Here is a 26,988-nt window from a genome sequence, read left to right as displayed (position 1 = left end):
AAAAGTACACACTATCACAATAAACCACATTTAAACATCAACAATGGAAAACTGTTGAAATGAGTACTTCAGGAAGGAGAAAATACATTTGCAAAGTCATTTTAGTTAGAAAGTACATGAAAACAGGATCGTTTCAGTACAGTGTTATGGTGTGCAGTGTTTTCAAGAAGCAACCGGAATTCAAATCACAGAAATACTAAAAAACTTTTTTTTTCCATTTCACTCCTTGAGAAAAAATTAAAAAAATATCTCTAAACATGCAGTTGTGTATTGTCATGTGCGGTTCCTCTAACTTGTAATGACTGAGATTAATTGTGCAGTTCTAAACACATACCAGAGGAGTCATGCTTTCAATTTGATACAGATTTCCCCATTCAATAGTAATAATAGACCTTATTCACGCTAGTGCCATCTTTGATTTTTAATGGGAATCACAACGAGGCTGTGTGGGATAGACTTAGTCTCTTTAATGGGCTGTACTGCAGTTTGAAGTGTTTTTTGGATCGTTCCGCAGACAAAACATTGATAAAATATCTGTCCAAGAACATTCAGTATACAAAGAATTCCAGACAACATGGAAAATCAGACGTGATCTAGGAGCTTTACACGGTCCGTGCCATTGAAGAGATAGTGAGTCTATCCCTTACAGCCTAGTTGTCATTCCCATTAAGAATCAAAGATGGCACTAGTATGAATAATGGCTTTACCTCATCTGTGCGATGCATGATTAGAGTTAAATGTTTTTTGCAGTTGTTTTTAATCAACAACTGACTGTAAAAAAAAAAAAAAGTGTATTAAAGGAGACAATATTTAAATGGCAAATGGGATGCGTGGATTTAGTCTTGGACACATACACAGAACAACTTTTACTTTCAACATGATGTGAAAGGATCTTGCTGCTGAACATTTCATGACTAAACTACACAATTACTGGTGAGTGAAATGTAAACATTTACCAGCCAGTTGCCCAAATATATTAACTTTAGTCACGTAGCACGAAATTTGGTTGCATATTCAATTTCCTCGCATTGTAGTAGAGGGTTGCACATTGACTGAAAGATCGATCTTGGGATTTAAGAAACTATATAGAGTTCAAATGAAGATCGCAATTAATCGGAAAAACAATATTTTTACCCACCCCTACTTTAAATACAGCTAAACTACAACATACTCTCTCTGCTTTAAGCCTGAGGAGGACACATAATGCTTCTCTTTTGCAAAACCATCACAATAAACAGTACACGCATGTGAATAATCAACCTGTTAGGCAGTGAACAGGTGCACTATACTATCTGGATTCCTATGGAAACCACACGTCTGAGAAACTGACAGCTAATCATGAAGTCAATATACTCTATGTGTTGAAGTGGGATCAGATTTTCATTTTCTCTCCTGAAAGGTGAGGTTATGAGTTCATAAGCTGACCCTAGATCAGTGAAGACTGGTTACAACTGCAATGCCCAGTGAGATGACTGGAGATGTGGCAGTAAAGGTCCTTCGCGCAGCCGGAAGGCAATTCCTAAGGAGAGATAATGGGTATCTGTCTGTCCCCATTCATAGTTTATTAATACTCTGGTCTGCGCCCTGGAGGAGTATGCAGTGTGACAGGAATAAGCTCAATGCTCCACTTCATCTCGCTCAAACTGGAACAGCAAGGTGACACTGCAGCCACTGCTGCCATGAGAAGTCCCCTGATGGCATTCTACTACACACACGGCTCGCCACTCCTGCAACATCCTGTGCACTGCCAATATTTCCAAACAGGAAGTCCCATGCTGTTTCCGACAGTTGCAATTCCCTAGGATCGGGCACACTATGCACATTTTTGCATCGGCTCCTATATGTTTACCAATCCTTGTTACACCACTGGAAGCATGTTGCACCAGCAGCACAGGAGCTCCGGGTTCGCATCCCACATTGAAACCAGGTAGTAATCAAATTTGTATAATCAGTGACAAGTGTGATTATGAGGTTGCAATCCCCCACCCCCTCTTTTTTTTTTTTACGCCACTTATGGTTAGGTTTAGGTAAGGGCTTTGGGATGGGCGGTAAAGTTTATAAAATATGCATTCTCATAACTTGCTTTTGGTGCCCCTCTGTGGACATTTCAACGAGAAAATTGAGCTCACACATGCAAACAACACTTACCGCTTTGGCCACTTGGAGCAGTGTTTAGAATTTTTTAAATCACAGACACATTTTAGCTAATGAAAAGTCAGCCTACTGCTTCTGATTTCACTATGAGATCAGTCTGGCAGCAAAGCTAATTCAGGGCTTGAAAGTTTACTCCAAGTATTTTACTGCAAAATGGCCGAAGAAGAATTTTCATTCTGTGGTGCTTAACATTAAATGTGGAACAGAACACATAGTAAACATGGATAAGGGGGACATCAAGACACACCAAAAACTGATATTTCAATCACTGATGTCAATAATCTCTAGAGAGCAGGGCAAATGAGACATGCAAATGTTTGACAAACAATTCAATAATAAAATGTAGGCAATATTTATTCAAAATTCACAGAAAATGTTCAAAACCAGAACGTGCATTATACATTGACAAGTTTGTGTGTAGATTTTGGAATTTTTAGATTTTAGAGTCACAAAAACAGTTAATAAGGCAAAGTTATACTACAGTTTTATGCATGGCGTACCTTCTCGCTTTCAAGGCATCCTATTTTGACCGAGAGCCCAAATACGGACTTGTGCAATATGCAAAGACGCAAATTGTACGGCGCATGCTGATGACAAAATTTGAAAACTGATGGCGATCATCACAAAATGGCGAAACATCGGCTGAGAAATTGGTCTGCGTAGTATATCGGTCTATTAATATACCAAAAATGTACAGAAATGCGAGTTTGTAAAATCATGAGGTCATCATTTGATCACATAGCACAAATTGGTACTCGCTTGGAGTGAACTAAAACAAATCAGTGAAATGGAGGGACAGATTAGCACCTTAGAAGCTACAAACTAATTTCTAAAGCTAATTTAATAAATATAGCTATATAAAGCTCATTTCTGACCCATTATAACCAGTAACAGGGGACACAAGTTACTAACTCTTTCTGAACACATTTTTTATTTTATTAATTTATCTTAGAAATGAGGATTCTGCTTTTGTAAATTATGTTATAGGAGCTAATATAAACTTCATAAAAGATGCAATATTCTTCTGATAAGTTTAAAAGGCTATAAATAACATGAAGGTTTCCGAAAAGCTTAGTTAAATGTATAGTTTCTCTATCACTTCAGATTTCATTAGTGGTCAGAATAATCAATATCCATTTACTGAAATAATCGCTAGTAGAGGCATTATTTTAGACATATGAGATACAGCGTAGACAGAGAGAGAAGGTACAGATGAGTAACCACCAGTGAAATGGAAAAAGCAGAAAGATGAGATATGGGATTGGGTTTAACCTGATACAGAATGAGAGTCATATCCGGAGGCAAGAGATAGCAATCCTTGTCTATTTATGTTCATCTCTGATCACGCCTACAATATGACTAGGAAATATGCAAGTATTAAAATCAAGGGGAAAATGATAACTTTCAGTAACTCGGGGCCAGGGGGAAATGGTATGGTGGCCTGCCTGCAGTCTTGTGTCAGGGTTTCCCTGAGAATGCTCTGGTCTAGCCACATCACACACACAGGAAAAGGATGTGGCCAAGCTGAGGTCAGTATTTAGCACTCAGACTGAGCCACACAGCGGACATCCAAAACAGTGCAGTTTCAAAGCTTATGCAATTTATTTGTGTTTTTGATGTAACAGATTCAACTGTAAGCCATTTGTTGGATAATTCCACCTAAAAGCGTTAATTCCACTGTGACTTTGTGGCACAATCAGAACATTTCACTGCTTGTTTGAGCATCACAACAAGCCCAACAGTGGCTCAACCAATGGGGTTAATTTGGGGTGGAACTCCCGATGTTTTCAACCAATGGCAGATATGGCATACCTCTTTAAAAAGTGTAATTTTTTAAGAAATACTGTTTGGTGACAAGTGGTGTAGAAATTACACACTTCACCTTTAAGACAATCTTTGCATCTGTTCCTCAAAGCGAAGTAAAATGATTCTCAATTTGAATCATAAAACTCGATAGCCAACGCGTCCAGAATACTTTACTAATATAAACTGGCATATGTTCTGTTCTGTATCCTTTGCTTACAGAGGAAGTTCACAATGTCAAAACCTGTTAGTATAAAGAATAGGGATGCACCAATCTGATACCTGGATAAGTATAGGCTCCATCGTTCCAACGGGCCCGATCCAAATATGATCTTGTGTGTTAGTCATGTTCTTTTCTTTCAAGCTCCAAAATTACATAAAAGAACCAAAAAAGCACCAGTAAAGTAGTCCACATGACTCGTGCTTTTTTTTCAAAGCCATGTGAAGACATGCAATAGCTCTGTGAATCGCAAAAGGCTGAGTTTAATAAGTGAATATATAGTATGCAGGCACAGGGCGTTAGTGAATGCCGTGGTTCTGTTGAAACACAGTCATAGCACGTGCATGCTGTTGATGTACTCGCTGCCCTCAGAGCAGTGCAACATATGAGTGCCACACATGAGCAAAATCTGTGAAGAAGCTAAATAAATTGGTTCACTTATAACATGCATTGAGAACGGCACCAGAGAAACATTTCACATGATTTTAACTAATATAATAAACGTTATACTGCGTCTAACATCGTAAGAGCATGACGTTGGAGTGATCTATAGTCTGATGCCTTTTATGTCTTGGTGGTCCATCATTAGTCATAATGCAGCATATTTGACAAGAAAAGCAGAAATGATTTGTGTACCAGATGCATGCAGAAGAGAGACAAACAAGTGTTACATCTCTCATCTCCATCTCTCCAATGTTTCAATCCAGGGTTGGAAATTAACTATTCATGACAAACAAAATCACTTACGAGGGCAGAAAATGTCCCCACAAAGAGATCCTGTTGTTTTATTAATAACATATGATATAGTTCTAAATATATATATATCAAGATCTTCATTGGAATTTTCGCTGAACTTCACTTGTTTTTGTAACTTGTAAAATTACAAAAAAAGAACAGAGTTAAAGATGGATCGAAGTGAACATAAAGGTGAGAGAGTGTAGTCTTTCAAACTTTTTCAAAATTATATCTAAAAGCATGGGCGGATTAGCCATATGGAGAACCGGAACTTTTCTCAGTGGGACGGCTGTGAAGCGGGGCCGAACGGCCAAACACCCCAAGGGGCAAATTAAAGAGAATTATACTTTTCCCACCGGACAAGCAGGCGGATTCAAATGTCAATAACGAAAAATAACCGGCTATATTTGCGATAGCCTAGGCCTGTGTCACTTTTTAGAAAGTTAATATTCTTATTTTGCTGTTGAAAGTAATCCAGAGAATGTAATTTATGCCCTGTTTGATTGACAGGCAGCTTATGTGTGTGGGCTGAACATGTGTGTGTGTTCCAAAAATGCTTGCGCTAATGCGTGCCTGAGCAATCAAATACATTTCAAAATTCTGCCAAAATGCCCGTCTCTGTTTTATTCATGTAAACACAATGAGTTATGTCTAAAGTGAACGTAAACTGTGGAGAAAAAAGTGGATTTGTATTAAAATATCAGACTTTGTAAGTATAAATGTAAGCTAATAGACATGCTGCCGTGTAGTGTAGTGTGTCATTATAATAATCAAACAACCATAACAAGAAAACACTCACTGCTCATGAATGGGTAACTTAAGAAGCTTTAAAGAGTATTAATGTATTATAATCACACAGTAAAAGTAGTAGTTTTTTATGTTGCATTACATTCATGTTTACTTGAATACTTGATACCCTACTGCTGTAAAAATATATATTTTTGTTATGTTGTTTTTCATCTATTTCTATTCATTGCTGTTTTGTATCTTTATTTTATTACTGACTGTTTAATAGTCTTGAATAATTAAGAACTTGAAATCATTCTTCCATAATTAACATTGTTAACAGTGTTATTATTTGTTGTGGTTTTGAAGCTGGAATTGAGGATCATCCAATTTCAATAGACTACTGAAATTTTGGCATTGTGATAATTTATAGCCTTAATTGTACATGGTAGAGCTTGCTGGAATAACATGATGAAAAAATAGATCTCATTCCATACAAACGTGAGCACCCCTGCTGTAAATGATGGTGATGGAGGCTTTTCTTTATTTGACTACCAAACGTAACATAAAATAATTCTCATATGTCAACATCCTCCTTCCCAACCCAGTGCAGTTTACATCTCAAGTTCAAGGAAATCCACTGTTAAAAAACAAGTTTATTTTTTTTAAGTTTAATAAATGCATGATGTTTCCAAAGTCAATAAGTAATCGTGTTAAATAACAGTGATCTCAACACTGACCAAATTAATCTTGATTATGATTTTTTTTCCATAATCGAGCAGCCCTAGTTTAAAAGTTAACAGAGAATAAAATCAGAATCATTGGAGAAATAATCAAGATAAGATCCCCACCCATCCAGTCACAGAAAAACTCTTTGTCAGGATTGCGTCAGGATATTGTGAAATACTACCTACTGCCTAAAGCGATAATTACGCCACAAACCAAACCGGGTTTTCCATAAGCTGTTATGTCACACAACTAACCACCTAACCAGCTGATATAAACTGATATGCATTTATCTCAAAAGCTATGCTGTGGAAAAACTACAGGGTGTCTTCTCTAGATGCTTGGTTGCCAAAGGTGCAGGTCTATTTCATAATCTCACAGCTTCCAGGGAGAAGTAATTACAGGTCCAGACAGGAAGAGTCTATCAAGAAGCCCTTACAGAGTGAGACCAGACCTAAGAAACCAAATACAGTAAAGCACTAGAGAACAGTGAACAAATCTATGGATCATGCAAAGTGAATCAGTTCTGGGGTTGAGGACCAAAACGGGTGATAACAGTCAGATCTCATTGCAGGATATTAAAGCTGGCCTTCAGACACAAAATCATGACTCACTTCTGCATGTCCAAGCATGTAAATCACAGTATGGGCCCATATTTATTTACCGATTTTAATGCCGCAATTAGATTAATGATCGACTGATGCAAACTCGGATATCTATAAGGCACGGGCCAATATCTTACAAGTAATTCAATTTAATGATGGGAAATGAGATACTTTACATAAAACTGCAGATATCAAATACTTATTTCACACAATATTGATCAAATACTAACAAAAATATTTGAAAACAGAAAATATAACTGTTGATTAGGCTGGACACAATGGAGAACTACCACTTCAGTCAAAATGGTCAAATATTGGCTGATTTACCTGATATAATCAGTTAACTAGCAGCCTATCCTTTAAAGGAATAGTTCACCCAAAAATGTAAATTCTCATTATTTACTCACCCTCATACCATCCCAGATGTTTTGACTTTCGTCTGTAGATCACAAATAAAGATTGTTTTAGAAGAATGTCTCAGCTCAGTAGGTCCTCACAAAGCAAGTGAAAGGCGGCCAGAACTTGAAATCTCCCCCCCAAAGAAAATCACATAAAATCATCTTAAATGTAATCCATACAACTCTAGTGGTTAAATCTGTATCTTCTGAAGTTATATGATAGGTGTGGGTGAGAAACAGATCAATATTTATGTCCTTTTATACTATAAATCTCCACTTTCACTTTCTTCTTTGTTTTTTGGCAATATGCAACCTTTGTGCATATCGCCCCCTACTGGGAAGGGAGGAGAATTTATGATGAAAAATGTCTTAAATATTGATCCATTTCTCACCCACACCTACCATATCATGTCTGAACACATGGATTTAACCACTGGAGTCTTATGGATTACTTTTATGCTGCCTTTATGTGCTTTTTGAAGATTATAAATTCTGGCCAACATTCACTTGCACTGTATGGACCAACAGAGCAGATAAATCTTCTAAAGATCTTAATTTGTCTTCTGTAAAAGAAAGAAAGTCTTACACATATGAGATGGCATGAGTGTGAGCAAATGATAAGAGAACTGTCATTTTTAGGTGAACTAGCCACTTCGTACCACCTCACCATGCGGAAAGTCAAACATATGTACTACTAACCATGGCTTTGGACAGAGGGAACGTCAGAATAAAACGAGCAAAGCCAAAGGGCACTTTCTAGCCTTTTCCAAATGTGAACAAACGATGCAAAAAAAGTCTATCAAAATGCATTAAAGCTCTGCTGCAATAAACCGGTCCACAAACGTCATTTTCTTTAAATTGTTCGACATTCGTTCAAGACACGGCTCCATTGAAAGTCTAAAGATAGTAGTGAGAGACTAGACTTTATAATCTAGTAATCGCGAAGAATTCAGGCACTTCAGAGGAGCGCCAAACACGGACGAACAAAAGCAAAACGACCACTGAAAAAAAGGAAAAGGTGCGTCTTTGCATGGCAACTTTCACCTAAGTGGAGACAATGGATTTAGCGGTTGACGGGACGTCTAAGCGACATAATTCCGTTTTTTTGGAACACAAAAAGCCCCCAATCACATACCCCTTCGCGTGCCCCCTCCACACAAACACACACCCTTTAAAAACATGTCGTGACAAAGCGCTGATCAATATATTCACATTCAGTGCGCCGCAGCGCGTGAAGAGAACGCACTGGACTCCCATTGTTTTCCTCGTCCGTTACTGTTACAATGTAACACAATGTACAACATATAAAGTCTAGAATATATTGTTACAATGTTACCAGTCAGAAACCGTTATTGTTGATTAAATGTATCCAGTCTGGAACGATTAGTATTGTTATAATTTATCCAGTCAGAAGACGTTAAGGTTGTTGCAATGTATCCAGTCTAGATGGAACCATTAATATTGCTACAATGTATCGAGTGAGAAATTATGCCTGCGTTCTGGCGCACACTCCGCTTAACTTTCAATAAAGCTATGCGTGTCCCTCTTCCTCTACCCCTCCCTTTTCTCTAAAGACCCCCCAACACCCCCTTATTTTTTCCCTCCTTGCCTCCCAGCTAATTCGTCAAATGTTCGCGTAGCTTCAAACATTATTGGGTGCGCTCCCAAGACATCCATGTACAGTGCCTAAATGTTATATAAAAACAGCGAGTCTCGGGTCTGACAGAAAGGGCTTTGCTCACTTTGGCTAGCCGACCTACAAATGTGACAAAATCTGCGTGGTGTTAGCCGAGTAACACCACGGGGATATCTGACAAATTGAGGCAATGAACATGAAGTTTGGGCTGCAAATAGCCTATACTTTAAGAAACAAGATGTAACTTACCTTTACACCCCCGTCCCGCAATATGGAGCTTGATGTTCCAGATAAAGTGGAATTGTTTTCCACTTCCCCGTCCCGTCTCCACACCCCAGGAACCGAGTGTGACCGGGGTAGGGGGCCTGGGTGATTGGAATGATCTCGGACAGTCAGCCAATTTGATGCAGGGCAACGGAACGTATGCACTTACTGGTGTCCAAAACGCATGCGTCAGGAAGCCTTAAATGCGTATGTTTGTTTTCGCCTAGATCCTCATATCCGAAAAGTGTATTTTCCTGGCCTCTACAGGACGCAGGGAATCGGCATCCCACGATTTGTCGGTTGTATCCTGGCGCTTCAGTCCCCTCCTAATCCGCCATGTTGTGCCCCAGCGGCTGGAATGGGAAACCGCTGATTCCCAGGCCAGGCCCCTCCTCTCCTCTTCCCACGCAGCGACATCTGGCGGCAGACTTGCTTCAAGGAAAAGGGAATGTACGCTAAGCGCGCTGAGGTACAGTGCGGCACCCAGCGGTAGATTGTGGTATAACACGCTGGTGTGAAGTTCTCTAAATATTGAAACGCAGAGGCCATGCAGAGGGAAATTGGCGTATTGGAACAATTTTAGAGAATTCCTTCAGAGTGTCCAGACTAACCTCATTTCAAAACTAAACTCAGTTGATTTAAACCAGGACCACCGCCACTTCAAACAGCTACGGAGATGCTCAATACATATAGATATCGATGGTTCATATGACATGTCAAGTGCATTATGACCTCTTCTTAATCTAAAAATGTTTAACCACCCCTAATTGCTGTATGGCTTAATAGTAACTGAGAGACTACATGGAAGATTTGTACATTAAAAAATAATTTCTCACACCACAGTACTATTTTAAAGTGAACTGCAACTATACACTTTCATATACATTAATATATTTTCAAATAACTTGAAATATTAATGTTGGGGGAAACAAATCTAGTCCATGTTATTTGTTAACTACCATGGAATACCAGAAAAACTTATATAAATTACTATCCATTTTACACTAAATAAACCTTGGCTGAATGTGGCATTGAAACTACTATTCATATATAGGACACAGTTCTCATTTAAAGGACTAGTTCTGCCAAAAATGAAAATTCTCATCATTCACTCACCCGATGCCATCCCAGATGTGTTTGACTTTTTCTTTAGCAGAACACAAACAGGGATTTTTAGAAGAATATTTCAGCAATTTTGACCAAATCTTAAAAGCTCAAAAAGTCAAAGGCAGCAGAAAAGTAATCCATATGATTCCAGTGGTTTAATCCATGTCTTCGGAAGTGATCCAACCAGTTATGAGGGAAACAAAAACTTTTTAAGTCTTTATTTTTTCTACTATAAATGTCTACTTTCTAACAGCCCAACCATGCCCTCTTCTCTCTTATGAGTTCTTCTACTTTAGTTTTTGGTGATTTGCTTTCATCGTGTGCATCATCAACGACTGGGCAAGGGTCATTTATAGTATATATATATATATATATATATATATAAAAATATAAAAGGACATTTCAAAAATTGATCTGTTTCTCACCCACACCTATTATATCCCTTCTGAAGAGATTGAAAAGAACCTACAGAGCTGAGATATTGTTCTAAAAAATATTTGTGTTCTGCAAACGAACGTCATACAGGTGGGATGAAAATAATTTTCATTTCTGTATGAACTATCCCTTTAAGTAGAATATTACTGAACAAAATACAACATCCTTGCCATTTACTTTAACATTTTATTATGGTGATGTTAATGATAGAACAAATAGCAATTGCAGTTAGTTAATAAATAGTGGAATAAATATGTATTTTCATTAAGCAGCATAAAAAAAAAAGTTTTTGACACTGTTGCGTGTCAGAGAACAGCAAACCAGAAGATATGAATCTCACAAGACTCATGCTCCATTTCAGGCTATATGCTTGGAGTGATAAAAGTTAAAAAGTTAGATGGACCGCAAGGTTTGAGCAAGGAAAATGGGAAATATTGGACCAGAAATGTTTGGGAGTACATTTGAGAATGGATAACCATGGTTGTCGATTGTGTTAAGGTTTAGACAGCCAGATTAGCGATGACAGCCCTGGTAAACTCATTGCTTGACGCGTAGCCTCCCAGGTCTGATGTGCGTACCTGCACCAAAGAAAGGAATATATTTCATACGGTTTCAGCTGTCTGCTCACATGGATGTGATGTGCACACACGATAAATGCATACGGTTTCCTTTCAAACTTTCAGCACACAATGGGCACACAAGTTCACTGCTTATTTAAGACGCTAGTTATCTTCATATTCACTTTGTTAATGATACTCATAAGAACACGGATAAAAAGTCCTCAAACATTGCAAGCACTCAAAACAATACCAGTGACTGTTAAAGTGACCATGTTTAATCCATTTGTCTTTATATATTTATTTTTTGACATTGAGAAAAACAGACAACTGACAACAGTCAACTCAACAGTCCAACGGATGCATGAATAATTAATGAGACAACTTGTGTTGTTTCCCATCAACCCACTTTTAACTGTGAAATGTATTGAAAGATAGGCAGAGCAGCTTAGAATAAAAAATAAAAAAAAACAGTCAAACGTAAAACAACATCAGACATAATACTGGGCAAGTATGGATACTGTGAGAAACACCAAGTAAAGAAATCTAATGAATGAAGTTCAGGAAAATAAAAATAGAAACATAACCGGGCAGAAAAGGAGGTGAGGGAATAAAAGCGAAAGGCAATGAAAAGAAAAAGAAAAAAAAAAAGAGAATGAAGAAAATGTCGAAAAAGATAGTGAGGACAGGAATAAAGTAGTAACAGGACGGTTTTAAAAGGGGCTTTGAAAATATTCAGAAAACAAGTAGCAGGAATAGGGTGATCTGGGATAGACATTGGGTTTGGCAAGCATCCTCAAACAGTCCGATGGCGAAGGTTGGCCACAACTGCACGGACAAAGTCACCAGTGGTGCTGTAACCCCCTAGGTCTCGTGTCCTCACCTGGGATACACAGATACACGCAGAGTCACATACACCCAAAATGGGGTGTGATGGAAGAAGAGGAGAAAGGGGAGGTGAAGACATCTTAAGAATGTATGTACAACAAGCACATACTTGCAGCTTTTCTAGTGTGACTATGAGGAAAAGCATCTTTCAGGAGGAAGATTTAGGCCAAAACCAAAGTTGAACGTCTCCATTGAGAGACGTCTGTGTCAGTGTATTGAATGTATGATTATAATGCATTAAAGACCCCATTAAATAAAAATAGTTTTGTGACTTAGTCAGTGTCTGTTATAGCTTTGAGGCCCTTTCTATGCTAATGTTGACAAAACTCACTTTTAGCATTTAAAATGTAAGTCTTTATCTTCTGGGAAAATGAAACAAAAATCTAATCTCTCTAGAATGAGAACACCACCCCCACCCCACATAAATATAAATGCCACCTGCCTTTGACAAGCAATACAATTAGCAAATCATTATGAATTATGTATCTATGTTTATCTAACGGATCTGAGGGCAGTGACTGGAATTTATTCATTTTGAAAGTGTCGTCAATGCTTTCGTCCATGGTGTAAATGATCAAGTGTGGTTTGCCAGACTGTAACGTAAACTAAAGGCTATAGTCTTAAAGTAAATTATGAGCTCTTCGATATGTCCCACCCAAACGTCTTGTTTCAATAGAAAATACATCAACACAGAAAAGATTGCATAAGATGACACTGAGAAAATGAGTAAGCAAGGTACAGTTTCATTATTAGAAAATCATTGAGTTGTTTACTTAAAGGGATAGTTCACCCAAAAATGAAAATTCTCATTATTTACTCACTGTACTCATGAGTTTCTTTCTTCTGCTGAACACAAAGCTCCAAAAACCACATAGGCAGCAAAAGTAATTCATAAGAATCCAGTGGTTTAATCCATATCTTCAGAAGCAATATGATAGGTGTGGGTGAAAAACAGATTTATTTTAAAGTCCTTTTTTTTACAATAAATTCTCCTCCCCGCCCAGTATGTGGCGATATGCACAAAGAATGTGAATATCCAAAAACAAAGAAAAGAATGTGAAATTGGAGACTGACAGTAAAAAGGACTTTTAATCTGTTTCTCAACCACACTCATATCGCTTCTGAAGACACAGATTTAACCACTGAAGTCGTATGGATTACTTTTATGCTGCCTTTGTGTGCTTTTGGAGATTTTTGGTCACCATTGACTTGCATTGCCAGGGGACCTACAGAGTGGAAATATTCTTCTAAAAATCTTTGTTCAGCAGAAGTCAGTCAAACAAAATTAGCCTTAAATCCCTGTTGAACCAATCGACCCAAGACAGAGGTTTTCAAACACAACATGGCTTAACGCCGAAGCAAAATTAGCAAAATCACCTTATGAACCATTTCATATTTAATACTAAAACACTTTTAAAATGAACAGTGTCATTGGGTTAGAGATACTGCTTAGTTATGGTTATTCAAATCAAAGCCAGTTGCCAGAATTTCAGAGGAAACCCACCATTTCCTAGAATTACAAATAAATGCCACCATGATTTTCATGCTGTCACCTGCACATCCATGTGTATGAACTTTCATCAATCATACATGTTGTATATTGAACATAAACAACAGACACACTTTCACTTACATTATCATGTTCTCTAAATACAGAACACATACAGTTCTACATGCCACAAAATTTATTTCCCATTCACACAGATATAAAATAAACATTAAAGGAATAGTTCACCCATAAATGAAACTTCTCTCATTTACTCACCCATCCCAGATGTTTATGACTTTTTCATCTGCTGAACTCAAAGGAAGATTTTTAGAAGAATTTCCCAGCTCTTTTGGTCCATTCATTGCAAGTGAATGGGTGCCAAAATTCTGAAGCTTGGATTAAAACACCAGAGTCTTAGAGAACACTGGAGATTACTTTTATGATGCCTTTGTGTGCTTTTTGGAGATTTAAAATTTGGCACCCATTCACTTACAGAGCTGAAATATTCGTCTTAAAATCATAATTTGTGTTCGGCAGAAGAAAGAAAGTCATACACATCTGGGATGGCATGAAGGCGAGTAAATTAGATAATTTTCATTTTACAATTTTCAAACTAATCCTTTAAAAACTCTTACCTTGCCCTGCTTAATGACTTTCTTAACAGCCTCAGAAACCATGTTTGCATGATACTCAAGACTGAAAGACAAAGATCCCACACACATATCAATACAGAATACTTGCCAGAAGCAAAATAAGAAAGTCATCCCATTTTATCTTCTACACAATCCTGGTTATCTATAAATAATAGCTAGTTAATGGCAACAAACCAAGATGCAATAAATACATTTGATTTAGAGGACAAACTCAGATGTGAAAACCATGTTTTGTATGAACAGACAAGCTAACACTTTTAACAAAAAGCTAAAGGTAAATGTGAAGCTTAAAAGATTATAAGGTAATAAGAGATGATAATACAGAACATCTTTACTGTATAAACTGTGGGAGAAGTGAACTCACTTGATGTGCCTCAGCATGTTAGATGCACTGAGAAGCATAGCGGTGGGGTTGGCAATATTCCTGCCGACTGCCTGAGCAAAGGGATGTCTGGCACCCTGAAGACACATTATAGAAACATTTGTTTACTTTTTTAGAACATGTGAAGGGATGAGGTTTTGCATTTTATTGCATATTTCTAATTTAAGCAGCAACATACAAGAGGCCATGCTAAGTTGTTAATATAGCCACAGCTAAATGGCGTTGTTAGGCCCAACGTGCAGCCTACAACACGCTCAGCCGTGACTAGATTCAAAATATTAGTCAGGTCCGAATCTTCAAGATTGTGTAACCCTGTAGGCATTTTTGAGGAAAAGTTGTTATAACACATTTTTTGAAAGTTCAATGTCTCCTGAATAAGGATCCACCGTATAACATTGAAATAAGGATCCCATTTTCTTGTAATTGTTATCAAAACAATAGGTGCATTATTCACAGCCGAAACACTACAGGTGGATAGGGTAAAAATTTTAAGTTATAGATATCACCATAAAACTTTTTCAGTTTTTCAGTTATATAGAGACAAACATTTTTTGTATTACAAGTTTTCTGAAATGTCATGTTTACATATGTAAATGAGGCATTATCGATTTAAATATGTGCTAATTTGCATAATCTAAACTTTTATATCGGAATTGAAATCCACAGACTTCGAATAGACAAAGTGTCGTTAAATTAACAGTTGTGCTTTGTATTGTTGTGTATTTTCTTTACACTGATCTGAAGGAATACATGTTAAGGAACCAAAATAACACAAAATCTCAAATGACCACTGCATAAAAAAACAACAACAGTGTTTTTGGTTGTACTTCAAGTTAAATAGTGCCATGAGCATTATGCAGGGATCAAATGTCTAGCCCTTTTTGTAACAAATTTGATGCAGTGCCACAAAACAGGGACAACAGCATTTGGATATGTCAGTGAAGTATAGCATTATAAATAAGATTATTTCTTCCAGTTTGCATTTCTGATTCGCCTGATCATGGAAGCTGTTTGCAGTCTCAAGCGGATTCACCAGTCCCCAAATTTAGAAGAATGTCTCATCTGTCAAGAAAGGAAAAGGGAAAGGTTAGTAAAGGCTGGAGAAAAGGGCTTTGAGACGTTAAAATGTGCTTCCCAAACAAGAGAGAAACTGTGTGATATAGACAGCAAGCCTGCAATCGACCGAATCTAGGAAATATCTTTACATGATGTTAATCCGCTGTTGTGGCACAAGTCATGTTTCTCATTATTCACAAGCAAGACTCTCATTGAAAGTTTACAAAGGAAAAAGCAGATTTCCAGACCACAAAGTGGTGAACCTAGTACATCAGCGACAATGCTGCGAAGCTCAACGACATCTGTCAAGTGGGATCAAACAACATTGCTTGCTTCTGAAGAATTTCAAGCAGTCACAGAGGCCTACATTAAAGCCAACAACAACCCAAACCTCATGTTTTGGTGGGGCTACATGAAGATGGTTCACATTCTTCTATTTTTCATTCGCGCACAGAGGGACGGAATCTGGGACCTGCACCATTGTGCATTCCAGCAAATGTTGCCTTATTTCATGCGGTATAACCACATCAACTATGCTCGGTGGGGGACCATCTACCTGAACGAGATGCACCAACTTCCACAGCCTGTGAAGAAGGAGTTTGAGGCTGGAAACTTTGTAGTCAAGCGCTCTTTACATCGCTTCAACCAAGTGGATCCCGATCATAGTCAGGAGTGGCTAGGCTGTATTGGAAAAAGGGAGGAGGAATTGTTGGTATCACAAAGACATCTTCAGCTCTTGGCAGATGGGCTCTGTCTTTCAACTTCCGATCCCATCTTGCCCATGACACAAAAAGTGCCTTTGGTCTGGATACAGATGATGACTACATCCACAATGAAACCACAAAAGGCAGAATGAAACGGGACTCAATAGATGAAGATGCTTTGCTTGCAGTATTGCAGAGATTTGGTCTCTTTTCGGCTTACCTGCCCCAGACACTGCAAAACATTGCAAACAAAGACTTTGCCACCCAGGATATTGAAGATGAGCTGTTGACAGCTACACAGAAAGGGCAAAGTCAACTGGATACATTTGTAGAGGAGAGGCTGTTGCCATCTGAGGGGAGAAGAGTCACTTTCAGGGACAAACTGAAAAAGAACAAGTATTTGACTTTTGCTTCCCTGTTTGAAGTTCAACAGTCAGACCCAATCACTGGGAAGGCAAAAACTGTCAAGGCAGACAGAAACATTCTACAGCGCCTCATTGCTGCATATGAGGCAGGACGCCCAGTCAACCTCAAAAGCATTATGATGCATGAACTATTCGTTGTACCTCTGTCCTTGGCAGAAGTTAATGGGCAGCTTCGTTCAGGTTCAAAGGCGATACTTACTAAGGTCTTGACTGCTGACATTCCATGTCCCAACCACCTTGGTGCCACAGACCTACAAGACGAATCCATGCTTATCGTTGATGGTCAAGCTTTGGTCATTGCTATTGGGAAGCCACAAGAAGCAAAGACTTTTGGAGACCTGGCAGACATCTTTGTGGAAACTGTTCTCCGAAGTGGAGCACAGTTCCAGCGAATTGATGTTCTGTTTGATCGCTACCACACACACTCAATCAAGAGTGGAACACGTAAAAGGCGTGGAAGAGGCTTGGTGGCAATCAGAAGACCAGTTGAGGGCAGAGATTTACCTCTTCCCACAAAATGGGAGAACTTTATCGCTAACGAGGACAACAAGGCAGACCTTGCTCGTTTTCTATCACAACAGCTGATTGTGAGAGCACCAGACACCAAGATTATAGTTGCTGCAGGTGGCTTCAGTGATGAAGAGAGGGTTGAAGCATCTAATACAACCCTTAACACTGACAGTTTGGAAGCTAAACATGAAGAAGCAGACACAAGAATTATCCTTCACTGCATCAGAAGCAAAGCATCAAAAATTGTTGTCTCTGCAAGAGACACCGACATCTTGGTACTGCTGATTGCCCACTTCCACATGATGCAATGCAAAAAGATCTGGATGAAGACAGGTACAGCAAAGGAGAGAAAGTACGTCCCAGTTCATACTGTAGTGGAACAACTGCAGATGGAGCCACAGGTCCTCGAGCTACTTCCTGGTTTCCATGCTCTCACTGGGAGTGACTCAACTTCATACATTGCAGGACATTCAAAGAAGACATGCTGGAAAGTTTTCATAGAGTATTCACATCTACTAACGGGGCTTGGCGAAGGTCCTGAACTGAGTGACCACACCATTCAGAATGCAGAAAAGTTTTTCTGCAAACTCTATGATGTAAAGGATGCTGATAACATCAATGAAGTTCGAGCAAGCATGTTTGTCAAGGGCATGACAATAGAAAGACTGCCCCCAACCAGAGACGCTCTCTACTTCCACATTCAGCGCTCTCACTTCCAGGCTTTGGTCTGGCGGCAGGCCCACTTGCAGCAGCCAGTTCTGCCACCCCCTGAAACCATGGGATGGAAGACAGAGGGGAATTCCCTTATTCCTCAACTCATGTCACTACCCCCAGTTCCAGATGCTTGTGAGGAGTTCATCACCTGTTCCTGCACCACTGGGTGCAAGACAGCCCGATGCGGCTGCAAGCCTAATCCATGCACTGCATCCTGCAAATGCAGAAAGTCCAATGATACTTGTATGAACAAATAACTTTTGGAATACCTGTGATCACAGTATTGTTGCTTGATTTTGTTGAAATTTCAGAGTTCCAGCAGCCATTTAAACATTAAAAACTGTCCCTTTCATGTTAATGTTGTTTTTCATTGTTTACATGTTTAAATATTCTGAGAATGCACAGTTTAGTTCTAATGTTTAATGTTTAAACTGCAATAAATGCATTAAAACGTTTTTTTTTTTTTTTGGCATCCATTTTGTTTTTATTGTTTATGCCAAAACAGTGATGTTTACAACTTGTTATATGGCAGAAATGGATTCAGCACCTAAAAATCATATAGAAACAACACTTGAAGTACTTTTCCTCAAAAATGCCTACTGCATCTTATCCATGGCTATTTATCTATTTTGGGACTAGACTATATAGCACAAACTAAAATGCCACACTGCTATTATAAAAGTTACATATAATAACAATATTAAGGGCAAAACATGTCATAAAAAAATAAATATATACACTCACCTAAAGGATTGTTAGGAACACCATACTAATACTGTGTTTGACCCCCTTTCGCCTTCAGAACTGCCTTAATTCTACGTTGCATTGATTCAACAAGGTGCTGAAAGCATTCTTTAGAAATGTTGGCCCATATTGATAGGATAGCATCTTGCAGTTGATGGAGATTTGTGGGATGCACATCCAGGGCATGAAGCTCCCGTTCCACCACATCCCAAAGATGCTCTATTGGGTTGAGATCTGGTGACTGTGGGGGCCATTTTAGTACAGTGAACTCATTGTCATGTTCAAGAAACCAATTTGAAATGATTCAAGCTTTTTGACATGGTACATTATCCTGCTGGAAGTAGCCATCAGAGGATGGGTACATGGTGGCCATAAAGGGATGGACATGGTCAGAAACAATGCTCAGGTAGGCCGTGGCATTTAAACGATGCCCAGTTGGCACTAAGGGGCCTAAAGTTTGCCAAGAAAACATCCCCCACACCATTACACCACCACCACCAGCCTGCACAGTGGTAACAAGGCATGATGGATCCATGTTCTCATTCTGTTTACGCCAAATTCTGACTCTACCATCTGAATGTCTCAACAGAAATCGAGACTCATCAGACCAGGCAGCGTTTTTCCAGTCTTCAACTGTCCAATTTTGGTGAGCTCTTGCAAATTGTAGCCTCTTTTTCCTATTTGTAGTGGAGATGAGTGGTACCCGGTGGGGTCTTCTGCTGTTGTAGCCCATCCGCCTCAAGGTTGTGCGTGTTGTGGCTTCACAAATGCTTTGCTGCATACCTCGATTGTAACGAGTGGTTATTTCAGGCAAAGTTGCTCTTCTATCAGCTTGAATCAGTCGGCCCATTCTCCTCTGACCTCTAGCATCAACAAGGCATTTCGCCCACAGGACTGCCGCATACTGGATGTTTTTGCCTTTTCACACCATTCTTTGTAAACCCTAGAAATGGTTGTGCGTGAAAATCCCTGTAACTGAGCAGATTGTGAAATACTCAGACCAGCCCGTCTGGCACCAACAACCATGCCACGCTCAAAATTGCTTAAATCACCTTTCTTTCCCATTCTGACATTCAGTTTGGAGTTCAGGAGATTGTCTTGACCAGGACCACACCCCTAAATGCATTGAAGCAACTGCCATGTGATTGGTTGATTAGATAATTGCATTAATGAGAAATTGAACAGGTGTTCCTAATAATCCTTTAGGTGAGTGTATATATAGCAAATTATGATGCCAACCTCTCTATAGAAGATATAGTCCCACGTCCCTTAGCATTCAGGCCTGGAACTATCCATTTAATAATATACAATTAATTGTTTTTCTAACTATTAATATATTAGTAATATTAATAATAAAATTATAATTCCTTTAATGATGAATGAATGAATGAGAAAAATTATTAGACGCCTACCGTCTCGAACACAGCATACTCGGCGCTAAAACTTTCCCCTGGAACAACACCTGCTCCACCCACTAGCCCTGCAGCCAGATTATCAATGATGTTGCCGTACAGATTAGGCATCACGAGCACATCGAACTGGTATGGATTCTGCACAAGCTGTGGACCGCAGAACAACACGCCAATTACGTTTAAAGTTTAGAGCATCTGGCACTCATTTACAATAAAAGAAGAGTAAAAATACCTGCATGCAGCAATTATCAATGATTATGTTTTCGTATTTAATCTTGGGATAAAGCTCAGCCACTTCTGCACAGCTCTGCAGAAAGAGACCATCCCCGAGTTTCCTGCGGAGATAATCCGAGGCAAGTCAGTTTTTGTGTTTAGATTTGAAACCTGTCTAAGTGGAATAATCCCTGTTACACTTACATAATGTTCGCTTTGTGTACAGCTGTCACTTTGCTTCGGCCCTTTTTGGTGGCGTAGTCGAATGCAAATTTGGCAATCCGGCGAGATTTCACTCTGGTGATGATCTTCAGGCACTCAACCACTCCAGAAACGCTCTGCAAACACAGATCTCATAAATGCAGCTGTATATACAAATATTCATACAATAAAATTAACTAACCAAACAAATCAAAGAGTGATTTCTTTTTTTACATGTTGTGAACAATTTTCAGATTCAGAAAAGCACAACAAATAAACCCATTTATGCTAACAGCAATAGAATCAGTGGAACAGTGTTTGGCTTTAATATTCAGCAGGCTAGATGATGATATATTAATGAAAGGGTTTTCAAACGTTTTCAAGCCAATGACCCCCAGTTATGATAATCCATTTACAGGGAATTCCATTCCAACAATGTAGCCTAATGCAGAGTTTACACCACATGATTTTAGGCCATATTTTCGCCGACTATTTTGTTAGGATCGCCGACAAAAGGCTGAAATTATAGGCAAATCAGAGCTTGCTCCCGTGAGCGACGAACACAAATGTATAAATTATCAAAGATGCAATCTGAGAGAAGCAATATCTCGCTGACATTTAGCATGTTAAATATCTGGACCTGTCTGCAATTGCAAATCACGCAATGTGAAATGTGTTTTCACTGAATACAACTGCAGCGTTGACCTACAGCCAACGAGAGAGCAAGAAACGGGGCACGGGAAGTTTCAGTGTGAGGACTCCTGATGTACCTGCAACAGAACATCAACTAGCATGGCTGCAGTATCAAGAAAGTCTCATTGGTCTGAAGAAATGGAGGAAATATTTGTGGAACATTGGCAGGAGCACCGGTGCCTGTTTGATGTTTCCTCTGAACTGTATCACAACCGGGTGGAGAAAGAGAAGAGTTGGAGAGAAATTGCCAATTCTCTTGGACAGTCAGGTAAGCAAATACAGTAGGTAGATTTTTCAGTAGGAGGTACTTTCATATTGTAACCAATAAAATATATGATGCCTTTAGGCGAATAAAAACATACACATCATATTCTGAAATGCATAACATATGATCATGCATTTGTTTTTGTATCTCGGATCACTTCTCGCGTGTATTCTGTTGTGAAACGTAATATGGAGTCAAGGCAGAGTTGTCAGGGATTCGTCAATACTGAAATGTTTTGTAATGTGTTCACCTCTGTCGCTGATTATTCATGTAATTTGAAAACCCTACGACTTCCATGACAAGACAGACAGTTGCGTAATATGAATGGTCCCACATTCCGACGTCTCTGAAAGTCGTGTAGTGTGTAGGAGGCATAAAGGCAGTAATATTCTGTATTTCCACATATAAAGACTCATTTAGGCTCGCTCTCAGAAAAACAAAGCCGCTGTCACTGGCGCGGTACCCTCAAGGGGCCTTTTCTGTAACTAGTTAAAATGTACAACTTGTTTTGGGTTTATAAATGTACCACAATGACCTACATGGTACCTTTAATGTTACATACATATGCTTTCTTGTTATCTAATTTTTTGTAAACAAACTTTTTGTCTCCTTAAAGGTGAAAATTTTTTTTATCAAAAACAAGGATACCACCCCAGTGACAGCCACATCGCCTAAAAAAAAACAAGATTTAATAAAGATGTTGAAAAACCCTGGGTAAGTGCATTTATAATTGAGCTTTCATTAATGAATAAGCAGAAGAGTAAAAAAGAAGTGTTGTGAGCACAGCAAGTACCTCATGCTCCAGAGAGCTGTATTCTCCCTCGGTCTGCTCACGGATGATAACCAGATCCAGGTTATTGTGATGAGTGCTGTAACCTGGGAGGCTGTTCACATGAACTACATTGGCAAACAAGTCCAGCTTTCTCCTGCACATTGTAAGAAAAGCACTCAACTAATGTGAACACAAGCAAGTATATCAGATAAAAATATAGATGATTGCTTGTCTTTATTTAATTACAAATTAATGGTATCACTTATATTGATGTTAATACTACATCAAAGATGTACCTCAGTCTCATTTCATACGATGCCAGCTCACCCTTGTACTCCATGGGAGTGTGAATCTTCCCTAAGCACAGTGAAAATTAATCCAACATACTCAACTGCAAATCAAACCAACTTCTTAGCATATACCAAAACATCAATAAGCTATATTAAAGGAATAGTTCACCCAAAAAATAAAATGCTCTCTTTATTTACTCAACCTCATGCTATACCAGATGTGCATGACTTTCTTCTGCTGAACACAAAGGAAGATTTTGATTTTCACAAGTCTTGAGTGGTTATATTTATATCTTAAGAAGCGATATGATAGGTGAGGGTGAGAAACAGATAAATATTCAAGTCATTTTTTACTTTCAATCTCATGTTCTTCATTTGTTTTCGGTGATTCCCATTCTTTGTGCATATTGCTAACTACTGGGCAGGGGGGAGAATTTATTGTAAATTAATTTTTTCTCACCCACACCAATCATATCACTTCTAAAGACATGGATTTAACTACTGGAGACTTATGGATTACTTTTACGCTGTCTTTATTTGCTTTTGGAGCTTCAAATGTTTTGCACCCATTCACTTGTATTGTGAGGACCTACAGAGCCGAGATATTCCTTTAGAAATCTTTGTGTTTAGCAAAAGAAAGTAAGTCATACATATCTGGAATGGCAAGAGGTTGAATAAATGATGAGAGAAATTAACATTTTTGGGTGAAATATCCCTTTAAAAATAAAAATGACTTAAGATTTATTGTGTTCAGAAACATTACCTTTAATGGCGACTCTGTTGTTCTTCATGGAGGACAGCACCTCATCCAGTTTCTCTTCACTGGCCATGTTCTGCACCTCACTCAGATGAAATTCCTCAAACTCCACAGGAACATCAGCTGCCTAGATGGCAAGGTGAAATGGGCATTAGGAACAAAGGGAGATGCAAGTGTAAAGCATGAGAGAGGGCTAAGGCGGACCAAAGGATGATGGAGAAACTTCACAGTTTAGATGTGACAGCCTAATACATATATATATATATATATATATATATATAATTGAAGTCAGAAGTTTACACACACCTTAGCCAAATATATTTAAACTCAGTTTTTCACAATTCCTGACATTATATTGCAGAAAATTTCTCTGTCTTGGGTCAGTTAGGATCACTCCTTTATTTTAAGAATGTGAAATGTCAGAATAATAGCAGAGAGAATGATTTATTTCAGGTTTTATTTATTTCATCACATTCCCAGTGGGTAAGAAGTTTACATTGACTTTGTTAGGTTTTTTTGTTGCCTTTAAATTGTTTAACTTGTGTCAAACATTTTGGGTAGCCTTCCACAAGTGCCTCACAAGAATTTGCTGGAATTGTGGCCCATTCCTCCAGACAGAACTGGTGTAACGGAGTCAGGTTTTCAGTTCTGCCCACACATTTTCTATCGGATTGAGGTCAGGGCTTTGTGATGGCCACTCAAATACCTTGACTTTGTTGTCCTTAAGCCATTTTGCCACAACTTTGGAGGTATGCTTGGGGTCATTGTCCATTTGGAAGACCCATTTGCGACCAAGCTTTATCTTCCTGGCTGATGTCTTGAGATGTTGCTTCAATATATCCACATAATTGTCCTTCCTCATTATGCCATCTGGTGTTTATACATGCATACATTTGTTTGTACAGATGAACATGGTACCTTCAGGCTTTTGGAAATTGCTTCCAAAGATAAACCAGACTTGTGGAGGTCCACAATTGTTTTCTGAGGTCTTGACTGATTTCTGATTTCATTTTCCCATGGTGTCAAGCAAAGAGGCACTGAGTTTTAAGGTAGGCCTTGAAATAAATTTACAGGAACACCTCCAATTCAGTACACCTCCTATCAGTTTGCTTATTGGTTAATTGCCTAAATGCTTGACATTGTTTTCTGGAATTTTCCAAGCTGCTTAAAAGGCACAGTTAACTTGTACGTAAACTTCCGACCCACTGGAATTATGATACCCTCAATTAAAAGTGAAATAATCTGGCTGTCTGTAAACAATTGTTGGAAAAATTACTTGTGTCATGCACAAAGTAGATGTTCTAAACAACTTGCCAAATCTATAGTTTGCTAATATGAAAGTACCTTGAAAACATCTTTGACCGCAGTCATCAGCTCAGGTCCGACTCCATCTCCAGGGACCATGGTGACCTTGAAGGTGCTGTCAGCACGTGCCGGGGGAGCCTCCGGAACATTCTGACTGCCAGTCAAACTCAGGGATCGGGCACACAGCGGCTGCAACCGGGCACCGCTCAGACCCTGAGGGGTCAAACATGTTACAGGTCAAATACTTCATCACAGGCGGACATTACATGAACATGTTACTGGTCTTAAGCTTGAGATGAACAGCTCCAACTGCTATTTCAAGAATGTCTCCTATACTTTGGATTACAGATATGACACGTTTATAGCCAGTTACACACATAAACCCCATCTCTTCAAATCATTCTCTCTCTCTCTCTTTAAAAAAAGCCATCTTTCTAGTCATCAAGGTGTATCAACACTAGCAATTTCTTATTTACTGTATATAATACAGTGAGCATTTGTAATCAGAAAAAAGTACCATGGTATTACCATGGTTTTAGGACATGTTTAATGGTGATGATGCATGGTATATTTTGTGGGAACTATTAAGATCTTACCATCAGACATCATCATTGTCTCATGGTACCCTCACAGACAGTACTCTTTCTGTAAGGGATGTAATGTGAGCACCAATTACTCGTTTTATTCAAGACAACCACGGGATTTCTAATGGATCTCTCCGGTGAGCTGCCATCTAGTAGTTTGTTTTCTCTACGTATTAAAACCATGTGTTAAGTCTCTCTGCGTAACTTTAACTAAGTCAACGCATTCAATACACGTATTGATGTTTATGTTAGAGTTTGTATTTGGCCGTGTGGCTCCGAACGTTAAGACACATTTGTAATTTTTCATTATGAACTACAAGCAGCTGAAATATAGTTCCTAAACACTCACCTTGGCCAGAGAACAGAGGCTTCCTCTCAGTGCGGCCGCCATTATGGATGGATGCAAACTGAAAAGAAAGGTCACAGTGGTCCCTCTCCTGGTGAACCTGTACCAGTGAGTTGTGTGCTTGTTTCACTACTGCCACCAGCTGGAAGAAAGTGTTACTTCCATCAGTGGATCCCAGGGAGCAGGAGCCCACAAGGGGTCCTCAAGATTATTTAAATGTATTTAAAATAAGTTAAGGAGATATACAAATAATAATAATATTAAACCCGCTATAAATCGAGACTATTGACTGAAATATAATTAAATTTTATTCTTATAGTTTTCACAAAAAAAAACATACAGTTCTTAAAACATCTGGTATAAAATAAATTATAATAAGACTATTATATTGAGAATAATTTAAATCTATTGAAAAGTATCTGTTAATAAAATAATTACAATTCTAAGTTATAGAAAATGAATACTATACCAAGTCAAAAAGATACATAAAATAAAACACTAAGAACATTTGTACTAAATCCCAGTTAACAAATTAAGAATTTATATATCATACAATGCATGCAAATCAGAATACAGCGAAGTGGAGTTTGTACACACAAACTGAAGTCATGCCTGAAGACCCTCTATGTTTCTTCATTTGATAACTAAATTTGAAACAAAGATCTCTTGTTAGGGTTTTTAATAATACAATTATTGTTAAAAGCTTTAACTGTAGCAAGCATTTGTACCTTCATTAAGCCAGTATATACTCACCAGTCCAAAGTTGACATAGACATAGGCTATATTTCTGATCTAGGTAATAATGTTTTATTTTCAAGTATGTCAGGACCATGCAGATAATAGTCACCTGAAGTGGGACAAAAATCTCAGATTTCATTTTTAAGCATATAGTGTATATAAAATATATACACTATAAATATACAAGTAATTACAGTATTTTCACTAGTAGCTCTTATTTCTGTTTTGGCAACTTAAATTATTGTATTCTTATCAGCAATAAATGCACTTACTAGGCCAGTGACAAGCATGCACCTATGTTCAGAGGTGTTGTTACAATATTGAATTTTCTTGCCTGTATTAGAAACCAAAGTACTATGAGTTGCACAAGTTACACAACTACAGCTTTGGTGTCTAAACAAGTCAGTTCTAAACTCATCTAAAATAGCATAATGTAAATCTTATATACAGTATAACACTGGGAAATGTCAAACTGTTTTTA

General features: G+C 38.4%; 2 protein-coding genes across 4 annotated transcripts in view; both read right to left on the bottom strand.

The window, feature by feature from the left end:
* Positions 1 to 9,607, bottom strand: part of LOC127625134 (receptor-type tyrosine-protein phosphatase alpha-like) — a 45,438-nt gene extending 35,831 nt beyond the window's left edge. Inside the window, exon 1 of one of the 2 annotated variants that reach the window (XM_052100221.1) lies at positions 9,253 to 9,607. The gene's annotated coding sequence lies outside the window, so the exon portion shown is untranslated. Of the gene's footprint in view, positions 1 to 8,703; positions 8,769 to 9,252 lie in introns of those variants that run through there. The other variant, XM_052100223.1, reaches the window with a different exon arrangement.
* A 1,379-nt stretch (positions 9,608 to 10,986) lies between these two features.
* On the bottom strand, positions 10,987 to 25,880 carry LOC127625110 (isocitrate dehydrogenase [NAD] subunit beta, mitochondrial-like). Of its 2 annotated transcripts, none has more exons than XM_052100195.1 (11): positions 25,773 to 25,880; positions 24,879 to 25,052; positions 23,541 to 23,661; positions 22,784 to 22,844; positions 22,509 to 22,641; positions 20,761 to 20,894; positions 20,576 to 20,678; positions 20,344 to 20,490; positions 14,761 to 14,855; positions 14,379 to 14,439; positions 10,987 to 11,387 (listed from the first exon to the last, which is right to left on the bottom strand). In XM_052100195.1, exons 1-11 carry the CDS (start codon positions 25,812 to 25,814, stop codon positions 11,310 to 11,312), a joined length of 1,149 nt encoding a protein of 382 aa, XP_051956155.1. In that variant the 5' UTR covers positions 25,815 to 25,880; the 3' UTR covers positions 10,987 to 11,309. The 2 variants fall into 2 exon arrangements, with proteins under 2 accessions (XP_051956155.1, XP_051956154.1); XM_052100194.1 differs by lacking the exon at positions 10,987 to 11,387 and adding an exon at positions 11,394 to 12,249.
* Positions 25,881 to 26,988: the final 1,108 nt, after the last annotated feature.

Source organism: Xyrauchen texanus, chromosome 31 (assembly GCF_025860055.1).
Source record: "Xyrauchen texanus isolate HMW12.3.18 chromosome 31, RBS_HiC_50CHRs, whole genome shotgun sequence".
NCBI classification, from domain to species: Eukaryota; Metazoa; Chordata; class Actinopteri; order Cypriniformes; family Catostomidae; genus Xyrauchen; species Xyrauchen texanus.
The sequence above is the reverse complement of the archived record's forward strand: the minus strand, read 5'-3'. Positions and strand labels throughout refer to the sequence as shown.

Excerpts from the sequence above, each read along its gene's own strand:
- LOC127625110 (XM_052100194.1), bottom strand. The coding sequence starts at position 25,814 with ATGGCGGCCGCACTGAGAGGAAGCCTCTGTTCTCTGGCCAAG. Across the intron at positions 22,845-23,540 it reads CAACAGAGTCGCCATTAAAG|GGAAGATTCACACTCCCATG; the intron begins GTAATGTTTCTG and ends CACTGTGCTTAG. Across the intron at positions 14,856-20,343 it reads AGTATGCTGTGTTCGAGACG|GGTGCCAGACATCCCTTTGC; the intron begins GTAGGCGTCTAA and ends ATGTGTCTTCAG.